At 39.6% G+C, this 13652-nt stretch overlaps 2 protein-coding genes across 7 annotated transcripts; one reads left to right on the top strand and one right to left on the bottom strand.

Moving 5' to 3' along the window:
- Positions 1 to 57: 57 nt before the first annotated feature.
- Desi (DM4/DM12 domain-containing protein Desiccate) lies at positions 58 to 4734 on the bottom strand. 2 transcript variants are annotated; one of them, XM_070216081.1, is made up of 6 exons: positions 4646 to 4734; positions 1088 to 1317; positions 899 to 1034; positions 670 to 823; positions 429 to 615; positions 58 to 364 (listed from the first exon to the last, which is right to left on the bottom strand). In XM_070216081.1, exons 2-6 carry the CDS (start codon positions 1180 to 1182, stop codon positions 151 to 153), a joined length of 786 nt encoding a protein of 261 aa, XP_070072182.1. In that variant the 5' UTR covers positions 1183 to 1317; positions 4646 to 4734; the 3' UTR covers positions 58 to 150. The 2 variants fall into 2 exon arrangements, with proteins under 2 accessions (XP_070072182.1, XP_017005193.2); XM_017149704.3 differs by lacking the exon at positions 4646 to 4734 and adding an exon at positions 1474 to 1523.
- On the top strand, positions 3687 to 13571 carry LOC108062777 (protein anoxia up-regulated). Of its 5 annotated transcripts, XM_070216079.1 has the most exons (8): positions 3689 to 3895; positions 8000 to 8026; positions 8584 to 9078; positions 9220 to 9332; positions 9758 to 9888; positions 10021 to 10188; positions 10809 to 10855; positions 10919 to 11347. In XM_070216079.1, the coding sequence occupies exons 1-7, from the start codon at positions 3821 to 3823 to the stop codon at positions 10832 to 10834; spliced, it is 1035 nt and encodes a 344-aa protein (XP_070072180.1). In that variant the 5' UTR covers positions 3689 to 3820; the 3' UTR covers positions 10835 to 10855; positions 10919 to 11347. The 5 variants fall into 5 exon arrangements, with proteins under 5 accessions (XP_017005073.2, XP_017005075.2, XP_070072180.1 ...); XM_017149584.3 differs by lacking the exons at positions 10021 to 10188; positions 10809 to 10855; positions 10919 to 11347 and adding exons at positions 11935 to 12136; positions 12698 to 13571 and having other exon boundaries at positions 3687 to 3895; XM_017149585.3 differs by having other exon boundaries at positions 10809 to 11347.
- The last annotated feature ends 81 nt before the right edge of the window (positions 13572 to 13652 follow it).

Consider the following 13652-nt stretch of genomic DNA (forward strand, 5'->3'; position numbering starts at 1 on the left):
GGCTTTAAAAATTAGTTTATAAAAGCTTGTTAAACAATGCACAAAAAATACTTGAATAAAAATAATACAATGGAATTTATTTAAATGTTGACAAAATATTTGGTTGTTAGTGTGGGGAAAACATTCTTAATAAACATTTAACGTACAAAGTTAAGCCTTCTTTTCTCGAGAAATTCCAGATGACTTTCCCTTTCCCTGGGAGTTCTTCTTCGGCATAAGTTTCATCAGAATATCCGTGGCTGATTTACTGTCGAGGGGGCAATTGGAATACACCTCTTCACACGCCCTATCGTTGGATCGTTTTCCGTGCTCCAACGCCTCTTTTATAGCCGTTCCATCAAGTAGGTAATCCACCAGAGCATTTCTGAAAATAAATAATATTATAGTTTATAAATGTGTATTTTAACTACAGTATTTGGGTTACTTACTCCGATAGCATGTGAATAAATTCGTCCATCTGGTCAGAAGATCCGATCTTCATATTATGCTCCGTGGAGCGAACATAACCACAAACAGCACGCTGCATACAGCTCGTGGAGTCAATATTATTCTGACCCAGTACATCGTCGATTTTGTTTATCATGCTGCTAAGGGGTGTCAGGTCACTATCCTCACCTTAAAGTAAGCGGAATTTAAATTAATTATCCTCTACTAGTTTTAAGTACCCACTTCGACCGTATCCTCCGTAGCCGCCATGGAAGGCTGAAAGAATTTTTGGGATCAGTATGATGGCGCCAATGCCCACAAGGGTTCCCAAAACAACACCGCCTAGGTCCAGTTTTATGGGATTGTAGGCGGAAAGTCCTGTACCGCCAGGATAACCCTAAAAAGTTTAAGGAAAAAGATAAATTTTACATAATTTACCTAAAAAATTACATGTACTATATATTTCACGCACATTTAGAGATCCATAACCGGTGGTATATCCCAGTCGTTCCAGTCTATCCTTTGTAGAAGCTGTTTGCGGTTCACTGGGTTGCGTTTTATTTTCGTTATAGTACGACCTATCCCGCTGTACTTTGTCCGCATAGAACCTAAAATAATAACCAAAGTTATTTTTAGTTTTGTCCAACTAAAATTAACTTACTTATGACTCTCTTCATATTTTGGGATTGCATTTGCATAGCTTAGCAACACCATCGCTCCCAGCAATTGCAATATGATGATGTAATTGTTGTTCATTGTAGTTTTGTATATCCTTTTTTATGTTTTTTTGAAGTAGTAGTCCTTTTGCTGCTTTTATCGTTGATCCAACGTGTCGTTCGCTCTGTTCCAAACTAATATTTCGAGTGCTACCAACTCCACTATTTATAAGAGCTACCCCAAAAATTCGAGCAATTTGTTCAAATTACAAAATGTCAAGCAATGTGCGGATTTGAATGCCGTTTATGCGAGTATTTTGGAAAAAGTGAGGAAAGAAACCCATTCTAGCAAAACGAATGAACAGGTGTTTGTAACCATACAGGCACTTACGAGTATGTCCCCACACACGCACAGTGAGCCCTGGCAGAGAAAGACCCATCCATTGTATTTATGTCGCTGTAATGCGCAATTTTCATTGCATACTCAATTATTTAACGAAATTATCGCAGCGACGAAAACGGCGAAGACGCCGACAAACAACCACGCTCGCTGGGCGGATAAATTGAGCGGCCATGCATCTGAAACCAAAAGTCGTATATCTATGTACTCCAATGGATCAAAATCGCAACTTGGGGACCGGAGACACATGGAAGTGTTTGCACCTGCGCGACTTGCATCATTATGAGGGGCACCCGAGCAAGAGATTTCTGGTATTAAGTCACTGACTTTTTGCCGCTCGTTTTTCGTAAATATTAAAAAGGCCTAAAATATATGAGCTTTTACATTGATATTTATAAAAAGGGTTAAAGCAACTCTAAGAAAAATTACTGCCTTATAAAAGATTGACGAAAATGTTAAGCATTAATGTGCTAATTTGGGAGATCTAATTAAATATAGTTTAAATAAATGAATTATAAAAACTAAAGAACAAAAATTATAATGACAAAGAAAAGAATTCAAGAAACCATAATTCAAATACTAACACTAAATAACAACAATTATAAAGAGTATTTCTTATAAATATATTTCTAAAAGCTACATATTTCTATAGATTAGAGATCGGGGTCACCAGACTCAGACATCACATTTTATCACGGATTAGTATTAATAAGTAGATTACATATGTAAGTATAGCTGAGATCAGCAACCCCTTTCAAGTATAATATTTAAACATTTAGAAAAAATATCGAGATCTAAATTATTATTTTAACGTACAAAATATTTAATATTGTTTTGGAGAGCTAAAAAGCTAGATAAGAAAGGCAAACAAACTAATCCATGACAGTAAACAATATTAAACTCCTTGAGGAATCAGTTTATATCAAATCCCATTAGCCAATTTATTTGCTGGTAATTTTTCAATGTCCATTTACACTTAATTGATACAAAGAAAATAACAAAGTCCAAGTCAGTGCTCAATGACATATTTGTTCTCCGATTAGTGTGACTTTGGCAGCCTTGAAATTACGAGTCATTCATTGCCTCTCGTTAAGGTTAATGTCATAAAGAATTTGCTTTTTTTAATTTCTGCCATGGTTTTGTTTATATACAACCAGACACCTACACACCCGATTTAATATGTGGGTATACGATGATGTGCAGTTTATTTATATGTTCACAAATACATGTTTCCGATCTTATTGTAAGATTGTATGAGTAATCTGGCCTCAAATCGTTGGAAAACAAAATTTATTTTTATCTTATTTTCATTTTTGTATTTTTTAAATAATTTATTTCCAGATATTTGTGTGGAAAGCTCTGTGTCCGGTCCACAGGTGATACCCACCGAACATAAATTGCTCTCAGGATTTTAATTTCATGCCTTATTTGATTTATATGTACATGGAATGCCAACTTAAAATTGGCTGTCTTGGCAGAATGTTCTTTGTTTGTTTGTCACTCAATCTATTCACCAAAATTAACTCGATGAACTGTTCGTTGATGTTTTGAATGATGGGAAACTAATCCCAATACAATAGAATGCTATTAAATTAAAGTTCATTTGGAAAAATAAAATTGTACCACCATGAAATCATTTTGCATTCCGACAATGTCTTTAATTGAATGTAAAATTCAACTGTATTTGCAATTTTCAATAATTGCTCATTAAATGTTCAATAATTGCTCATTAATTTCAGAAATCTTGTACGGAATTTAAAAATAAATAAGCCACAATATATTTGTGCGCATATCGACCCATATATCAACTCTTTGCAAAAAGGGCCACTTTAGCACATCATAAAGATACATTCATTCAAAAATGTTCCATGAGTGTTAGATCTATAAATAAAAAGCTTCTGGAAACAATCCGTGACGATTGTTTTCGAAAAGGGCTCCCATATCCTGTGGGCACAAGACGATATACATTTGTACATAGGCTTTTCCCAACACAACTGTATGAAAAGTGCTGGCTTTATGTAAACAGAATTTGCTCGCTCTTTTGCGACGAGAGATGTCAATGTTTCTTAATTCCAAAAATAAGTTTATTTGGGAGATGGATAGAAAAAGAGGTATGGACTGAGCGTGAGAGAGAGACAGAGAGCGCGGGATCGAAGGCTGTGAAAATTTTGAAAAACATTTTGAAAAAATTATAAGCAAGTGCTCCGTGCCATTCTCAGGCAGATCAACTCGAACGGGCGTCAAGTGAACAACACGCAACGACGATATTTCCGAACCAAATCCAACGAACAATTCAATTTGAAATTTCACAAAAGCATCCAAATCTAAAAATCGCAAAATGGTTTACGAAAGTGGATTTACGACTCGCAGAACTTACTCCTCGAGGCCGGTGACGACTTCTTACGCCGTTACGGTAAGCCCTTCGACATAAAATTATTTACTTGACATACGGTAGTGTGGTTTTCCTTGATTTAAATCTGTGAAATATATCTGTGCGTACAGTTTCCAAATTCCAAATTAATACGAAAGCCTGTGAATGCAAACGCTGCGGATAAATTTGACAAATTTGAAAGCAGTTAGCTAATAGCTAATCGAATCTGTAGTCACAAGATTTCAGTTCTAAGCGCTTGTGTCCCACTTGCTGTACTCAATGGTTTCATTTTGACAAGCGAACAGATTATTTAAGAAATTGAAACACGTTTGATTGTAAAGTGTCTACCAATTATGAATATCGTATCGAACTTACAGTATACACGTAACTAGCTGGTTTTTGACAACTGAATGTCCTTGTGCTCAAAAATATTTTATGATCACCTAGATGTTCTGTAATGATGTATATATGCGAAATAGTATTTTCAGGTTCAGTGTAAACATTTGTGTAGAAAATCATACATAAATCTATTTCTAACAACTTAATAACTTTCATAATGGTTGTATATAAGTACTCGAACTATACTATACATGTGTGATTTATGTGCGTGCACAGCCTAACCAAAATAAAACCAGACCGAAATTATAAATATGTGACAAAATTATTTGACAAAATTATGCGAGTGTGAAAACATTGCAATTTTTGTCGTGAGATCGTGGGAATTGAATTTTTCCTAAATTTATTGCGGCGCGATGATCTTCATATCTCTTTCGGATATACGTGTTTACTCACCTCCCAAATATAACACCCGAATACATTTAGAAGAATTTAGCGGAGGCCGAACATTTTCTTCTCTATCTATTTTATTATTATTTACAAAAAGTTGAGGTCCGGGTCCGTCTAGTGCCCAAAAATGTTTAGCATATAGGCGAGTGGAATTCCAAACACATGCGAATTCTCGATGAAACTCATACGGAGGCAACTCTCTCGATAATTTGTTTTTGTACGGGCCGTGGTTTTGCTTTTTGTATGTGTAATACTATATGCGCGCGCATTTCGCTCTTCGCTAGTCCTAAAAATATCTTTCCGATTTCCATAATATATTCAAATAAACCGAAGCCATGGGAAGAACCAACAATAAAATAACGGCAAAATTTTCGAAAAATTAGAAGATAAATGATGAGAAAAGAAAAATCAAAAGACCCATATTTCAGACAGTTTAATGTGATGGTAATCCAAAGCAAGGATATATATGTACCTGAGATCCCCAAGAAATCCATCTTGTCTGGACACTTTTTGTTTAACTTGTATATACATTTTGATGAACACGAGAATCTTTACTTAATATCGTATAATAATAGTATGATTTGATGAATGAAAAAGAGATTAATATGCTTGATGACATTGATGTGGTTCTTTAAAATATACCCATATTATTCAAATGTAATGCTTGGTATTTACGGATAGGGTGCAGAACTATTAACTTGGCTATATTGCTGTACATGAAATAAACGTTTGCTGTTTGTGTTCCATCTTAATGCTGCGAGTGATTCTATAATGCTCCCATTGCACATTACTTACAACCACACTACGTCGTATCAAAATGCATATATACCTATGTGTATTTAGACTAGGGTGGACCTTTTGGATTAATTACATTCTAAAATTTGTATACTGGAAACAAGCAAAGAAACCAATAAAGTAGGCTAACTTTTTTTAGCAAGGGCACGAAAAGATAGAGGTCCACTCTAGAGCTGAGAAACATGTGTAGATATGCAGGTTGTGTCATAATGTAAGGATGTTCGAATATTGGATATAGCTTGACCTGACCCACCCAGCACAAAACGAAGCTGTATATAAATGCCCCGCACTGTGAACTGTATATATATGTTAGACCCACCGCCCACACAGTTGAGTTCCCAGCACCGCCAGCAGTTCGCTGCACCACCTAACCACTGAGCCATCGCCACCGCTTAATACCCGGCTGACCCAGAAATTAAAACGAAATATGTGGACTTTTGGGCATTGCAGAGAACGAAGAGAACACCAATTGACTGGGAGAAAGTTCCGTTCGTGCCGCGGCCGTCGCTCATCTCGGATCCGGTGACCGCCTTCGGAGTGCGGCGTCCCGATCTCGAGCGGCGCCAGCGGTCGATCCTCGATCCGATCAATCGGGCGGCCATCAAGCCGGACTACAAGCTGGCCTACGCGCCCATCGAGCCGTATGTCTCGACCCGGGACAAGAATAGGGCCCGCATCCTGGGCCTGGTGCGCCAGCACATCGACACCGTGGAGGCCGGCGGCAATACCGCCGCTCGCACCTTCCGCGACAGTCTGGACGCCCAGCTGCCGCGACTCCATCGCGCCGCCTCCGAATCCCTGCCGGTCCGCCGGGAGACCTACCGCAACGAGAGGTCCGGTGCGATGGTCACCAAGTACTCCTATTAGGGTACTCCATCCTCAGTCACCCTACTGATAACCCGAACCTAAAACGAAAGCTAGGCGAACGAAACTAGTCTTATCTAAGAGCACAAAACCCATTAAAACAGAACAAAAAAAAAAGAAAAAAACAGAAAAATATTACGATAGGCCTACAGTCTAGTCTAGTCATACCATAAAACCCTGTGTTAACCCACTAAACAGTTGTACAAGTTTTTACTCTACACAGAGAAATAGAATCTGCATTGGTGGATGGTTGAAAAAAGAATACTATTTTTGCTTACTTCTACACAGAGAAAAAAACGGAACAATATGGAACTGATATTGTTTCATATCAATTTTTCCATAACAAAATGGTATGATTTCATATCACTATGGTACAAAATCATATGTTCGGAAATATCATTTTGATATGAAAACAGACGGGCCAAAATTGATATGAAAAAATACCCGATGGATGATTATTTTTGGTATTCTTTTTCTCTGTGTATAATCAAAATTTGGTTGGTTCCAAATCTCAAAGATTTTTTTTTGTGTAGTATACAAATTGTATAATTCGATTCCATTTTCAAACCAACTATGGTCTTTTCTCTGTGTACCCATGTATCTAACGTTTCATCCATAGAATCATAGCATTTTTGTGTGCCTAGATGGTTGCATTAAACTCGAAAAGTTAAACAGTTCGAACATGTTTCAATTTCCCCGATTGAGTCGCATTGCGTTACTTGGCCATTTGCATACAGCAGTTCGTGGAGCATTAGCCACCAGTCTTAGCTTAACGAAACCAATCACAAACCGAAACCTTATCTATATATCACCATTAAATCGGAATTTATAGACTCCACGCTTAGACCTGTGCACGGACAGACCGGGCTCGCACCGCAGCAGGGCCTCCTCGGACTACTCGTACACCTCGAAGTCGTCCGTGGAGAAGAGCAGCTACGACTCGAGCAACCCGCACTCGTACCGCCCGGAACGCTCCACGTACACGTCGACCGTTGAGAAGACCTCGCGCAGCGGTCCCGGCGGCTCGTACAACTACAGCACTGAGCGGACCAGCACCACTGGCGCCGGACCCGGCGGCTACAGCTATTCCTCGACCACCTCCGGCAACCTGCCCGGCGGCACCAAGTACCGTCACTTCTCCTACCACGTGTAGGATGCACTGCGGCAGATGCACTGCGTCAGCGGATCGGCCAGCGGCTTTGAATGTTATGGTGCCCACTAATACGTCATTGTTTCTTTGAATATATATTCAGATAATTCAGATAAATATATATTTCAAGTAATCCACTTAACACGCTAACCTTGAGTGCCTATGTATATGTATACGATGTTTCCGATGATGATGATGATGTACTTGTTTTGACTTGGACTAATCCCCACTAATGACCAAATAGTTTCGCATATAGACTAGATTAACTGAAACAAACAAACAAACAATTTATCTGTGTATTTGCAACCTTCAAGCAGTCATGTTAAAACATATTTGTGATACAATAAAATAAAAACACGGTCTTATCTCAAATAAACCAAGCATTACGTTTTTTTTGTTACATATGAATAAGACTAGAAGTTCGATACGATATTCAAACAGAGAACACAAGGCAGAAAAAAGGAAATCAAGACCGCTTTTGTCAAGAAATATGCGATTTGACATATTTTTTGAACCCTAACATCGAATGCCCTATTTTGTATTTCTTTCAGTACCCCTCGGTCGAGAAAGTAACTCGTGTAAGTATTTGGTTTTCATCCTACTCGCCTACATCGCTTGTCATCCATCTTTCTATGGTTCTACTATTCTTTTCTATTGACTATTATCACACTGTTCAATCACATCCATCACATCATCGTCACTGGAAAAGCCGACTGGGTTAGTAGTAAGCCCTCACATTTAGTTTATAGCGCTGGAAGTACCTAATATATATAAAATATTCTAAAGATTATTTTTTTTTGTGGATGAATTGGAAATTTGTAATGCACTCAAACATATATTAAAACAACTGGGTTTTTCATATTTATCGGTTATAAAACTTAAATAATGGTAAAATGCGCAGTATACCAAGGTTTAAGATCGACTCTTTCCATCATGGAACTAACAAACTTTATCATAAATCAGAAAAAACTCCCTAACTGGAGATCGTACTGTTTTCGTTTTCGTTTCTGCTGCTAGTTACTATTCTCACTCCTATTCTCCGCTTTCTCATTCCGCTAATGATCAGATCAGAATCACCAAGCCTCGCACAGCCCATTCGATGTTATGTTAATGTTTAAAAACCGTTGCCAAATAGGTGTACAAGTCGAGTTACCCCATCTACTCGAGCTACTCGGTGCCCCGACGCGTCTACGGCGCAACCCGGGTGGTGACCTCGCCCATCCGCGTGGTGACCTCGCCAGCCCGCGTGGTCTCCCGCGTCATACACTCACCATCGCCTGTTCGCGTTGTCCGCACGACGACCCGAGTGATTTCATCGCCGGAGCGCACCACCTACACCTACACTTCGCCATCGACCTACTACAGCCCCTCCACCTACTTGCCATCGACCTACACTTCGACCTACATCCCGACATCGTACACCACGTACACGCCGTCCTACGTCTACAACCCGACCACGGTCACCAGGGTGTATGCACCCCGTAGTTCTCTGTCGCCGCTGAGGATCACCTCCTCGCCGGTGAGGGTTGTGACCAGTCCGGTTCGCTCGGTGCCCGCCTACCTGAAGAGGCTGCCGCCTGGATACGGTGCTCGGGCCCTGACCAATTACCTCAATACCGAACCCTTCACCGTAAGTTGGTCCATCGTACTTAGCACGTAGCTTTCACTTAGCCCCGCACACAGAACTTGAAGTAGTGTGTACGTTCTGTGTCCTCGCTTTCGTCGAATTGATTCTTCTTTGGCGGTCTCTAACACTCCATACAAATTGCAGACCTTCTCCGAGGAAACAAGCCGGATTCGCAACCGGGCGCAATCTCTGATTCGTGACTTGCATACTCCCGTGGTGCGCCGTGCACGTAGCTGCACTCCCTTCCCAGTCACTGGGTAAGTATAGTCCCCTAAAAACTAATGTGAAACCTCTGGTGGACCTTAAACTTAAGTACCCAAAATAGCTACAAAGCTCTCAAATGAATCCAAGTATATATTTTTATAAATATATTTATTAGGCCATCTTGGCAAAGATTTTTAGATTTCAAGCAAGACCTTGGCATAGAACATAATTGCATTCGTTCCACACGTCGTATGCGTAATTTTTGCGTTGACATTACGCATACGACATGTTTGACAATTTATGAAATTTAATTAGCTAAAAATACTAATTGGATAGCCCTTTCTTTAGGGTTAAGAAAATATCATTGATATACAACTTAATGAATAAAGACCAATATCTTTTCAACTTTTTTATAAAATAAAGACAAAAAAAAGACAACTCTAAATTAAATACTAAATTCCAAAATAATGTTTTTTAGTTACACCTATGAACCGACTTCGCAACTCGCCCTAGACGCCTATGTGGCCCGGGTCACAAATCCTGTTCGTCATATTGCCAAGGAAGTTCACAATATTTCGCACTACCCCAGGCCAGCTGTTAAATATGTTGGTAAGTTGAATTTCGATGTGGTGCAACACTTATGCACTATGTATTCAGTTCACAACTGTGGTTAGATATCTTATTGTATAGCTCTGTAAATGGTTATTAAATTCCATTTTTTAAATAATTAAATAACAAAAGGTAAAAGTCATCTTGCATCAGTAAGGATTTGCGGTGACAAGGCCTATAATGTTAGAAGTCCATTGTACGATTCGGACAAAGTTCGAAATGATATTAACCTCTTGTCCTGGTACCTTAGACACCCGACTTGGAAGAGTGATAAGAAATCCAATGTTCCTGTGAAGGAAGGTAAGTACCGTTGATTTTGTTACATTACGCTTGAATATGACACCTGTATATATCACTCAAGCATAAGTGTAATAGATGTTGGCGCCAAACGATTACCATTCATTAAAAGTTGCCTATTTAGGATTATTGCGTTTTTTTCTTTAAAAATTTGTTTTTCGGAAATACCGTTGCCGTGTCAAAAAAATACTTTTCCATAATTTAAATGGTTTAAACAAATAAAGCTAAGATAAAACACTTTTCATACAATAAAATCAAGCAAAGAATAATTTTCATTCTTCATTACACTCCAAAAATTCCAATTTGTAATTCATTTTTAAAACAATATAAAGCACCTACGGCTTGGATTAAAAATAGTATTATTTCAATTCGTGGCTTGTATTCTACGTACTTCAATTGTCCAAAACGTTTAGAAATTTCTTTCAACTTTAAATATAATTACTAGTAACGTGAAAATATTTCTTTTTTACAACGTTAAGATAGCTTGTAATACGGTTCTACAGAATCTAAATTAGTTTATTCATTTGTAACTAACTTACATATTTGGTTGCTGCATCCTGAATTGTTCAGTTCATTGTATTTCACTAACGTTATACGTTTTATGATTGATTGATTCTTTCCAGTTGAAGCTGTTGAAGTTGAGGCCTAAATGATAACATGCCTGATTTTTGTATGGACATACACTTCTCTTTCTTAAATAAACCAATCTAAAAGACTTTCTTTTGCGTGGTAGACAATTAGCCGATATCTACAAGATGAACAATTGATATCGACACACTCTGGCGCTTTCACTACTCAGACTAATATTTACACAAGTCAGATCAGAACAGCTTAAAAGATCGAAAAAAAATAAAAATAATTCAATTCAGCGCATCACTTGTGATACTAACATTTTTCATGTGACTCACCAAAATGTAGATACTTATTCATTCTCTTTCAATTTGTTGTAACTTAAGTAAAAGCTGACGATTAAATTATATACTTTCATGATCACTGATTACGAATTAATAAATACTTCATGTGCATAATTTTTGGCATTTAAGATATGGACGTCAGCGCAAATTTTGTTAACCATTGTTATGTTCATGCGTATGTAAACACATTTAGGGATATTTACTTACAAATATGTATCAATATATTAATTTGTAAATACTGATCTAAACTCAAATCTTTATTTATGGGCTCGAAAGGTGTTCTTCCTTCGAAAAGGGTTTTAAAAGTAAAGAAATCGTTTAAAAAAATCTATAAAACAGGAGTATTTTCTTTGCTTGCCTGACAAGTTGACAACATTTTTGTATATAAATGACGACTAATGGATTGATGCAGAAATATTAAATTAAAAGTGAATACCTCAAGAATGACACAAATATACACAATCCAACACGTCGAGACCTCAGCTTACTTTATGTACTCTTTTGCATTTTGAGATGTATATATGTATGTATGCTTAACCCATTAACCACATTTTGGTTTAATTCTTCACACCCGGAACTTTTTAAAAATTCCCATTAATGCCACACAATACTCTAAACTATTGGCGTCTACTGTATCTGCAATTTTCCTTGCCTCGTCTATAAGCAACCCAACAACCGCCGATCCGAATAGTAAGTACTAGCAGTAAAAGATAATGTAATTGATATAACCGAGTGAACGCAATAAAGTAAAGGATATTTAATGTGAAATCCAAAAGTAAAATAGAAATTCATACGCACTGTGGTAAGGGTTCTTCTGACAAGCTCAACATTTCAGATGCCGAGTTGGATCCTAACCGTCCATCTAGAAAATTTTCTGCCCCTAGGCCCCTGGAGGACCCACTCGACGTGGAGGCCAAGGAGAAGCAGCGTCTTCGCCAGGAGCGCCTTCTAACGGTCAACGAGGAGGCTCTCGACGAAGTGGACTTGGAGAAGAAGCGTGCCCAGAAAGCCGATGAAGCTAAGCGTAGGGAGGAGAGGTGGGTTAAGCAAAGTCTATAGTATTAATTAGAGCCCTGCACAAGTAACCTGACTCGTTTGTCAAACCTTACATCCAACCGACTTACTTGAAACCCATTTGACTTGGGTCGTTCGGGTTTGGGTATTTGGGTAAGTGAGTCAATTTTTACCCAAACCCAAACGACCCAAGTCAAATGGGTTTCAAGTAGATCGGTTCAGGTTTAAGGTTACCCAAAGAAAAAAAATTGATTTTTAAATAAGACGATGATTACAATTTTCACTGCTCATCGACCAGTCGCGAATTCTTAAGGTCAAGATGGTTATTTGTGTATAATATTTAAAATTAAGGGATACGATAAATCGACATTTGTTTCCACTTCTTCCGCCCAAGCGATTTCTTGCTCTAAAGAATTCGCGGTTTTTGAAAAATCGATAAGGAATATATCACTAGGTTTCTTTATTTAAGTTATGTATGATCCACACAAATAAGTCCTCTTGTTCCTATGAATTCGCGGTAATCGATAACGAATATATCATTAGTATTAATAATATTAAAACTTATTTTCTGAATAATTTTAAAGGGCCCTAAAGGAGGAGAGGGAGCGCCTGGCAGCTGAGGCCGAGAAACAGGCTGCTGCCAAGGCGAAGAAGGCTGCCGAGGAGGCCGCCCAAATCGCTGCCGAAGAGGCTCTTCTGGCCGAAGCTGCCGCCCAAAAGGCTGCAGAAGAATCTGTCAAAAAGGCCGCCGAAGAGGCCGCACTTAAAGCTGCCGAAGAAGCCCGTCTAGCCGAAGAAGCTGCCGCCCAGAAGGCCGCCGAGGAAGCTGCCCAGAAAGCCGCCGAGGAAGCCCGTCTAGCAGAAGAGGCCGCCGCCCAGAAGGCCGCCGAGGAAGCTGCCCAGAAGGCCGCCGAAGAAGCTGCCGCCAAGGCCGCCGAAGAAGCTCGCCTGGCCGAAGAAGCCGCCCAAAAGGCCGCCGAAGAGGCCGCCCTGAAGGCTGTTGAAGAAGCGGCCCAGAAGGCCGCCGAGGAGGCCCGTGCCGCCGAAGAGGCTCGTCTGGAGGAGGAGCAGCGCCAGCGGGAGCAGGAGCTGGAGCGCCTGGCGGAGATCGAGAAGGAGAGTGAGGGCGAACTTGCTCGCCAGGCCGCCGAGCTGGCCGAGATCGCCCGCCAGGAGTCCGAGCTCGCCGCCCAGGAGCTGCAGGCCATCCAGAAGACCGAAAACGAGGTGGAGGCCGAGGCCACCGAGCCTCTGGTCGAGGAACCCGTCACGCCCATCGAGGAAAAGGAACCGGTCATCGAGCTAGGCTCCAATGTTACCCCCACTGGTGGCAACAGCTACGAAGAGGAACTCGATGACGAGGAGGAGGAGGAGGAGTCCGAGGAGGAGGAATAGATTCTACACAATCATCATGCTGTCAACCTAATTTAAAAGAAACAATAAAATAATATAAAACCATCTTAAAGGGGTCAAGGGGGGAAATGAAAATATTATTCTTGGAAAGCCTTCAAAAAGAGATGAGAGACCTTTATAGCAGAA

The sequence above is a fragment of the Drosophila takahashii genome, chromosome 3R (assembly GCF_030179915.1).
Source record: "Drosophila takahashii strain IR98-3 E-12201 chromosome 3R, DtakHiC1v2, whole genome shotgun sequence".
Taxonomy (NCBI): Eukaryota; Metazoa; Arthropoda; class Insecta; order Diptera; family Drosophilidae; genus Drosophila; species Drosophila takahashii.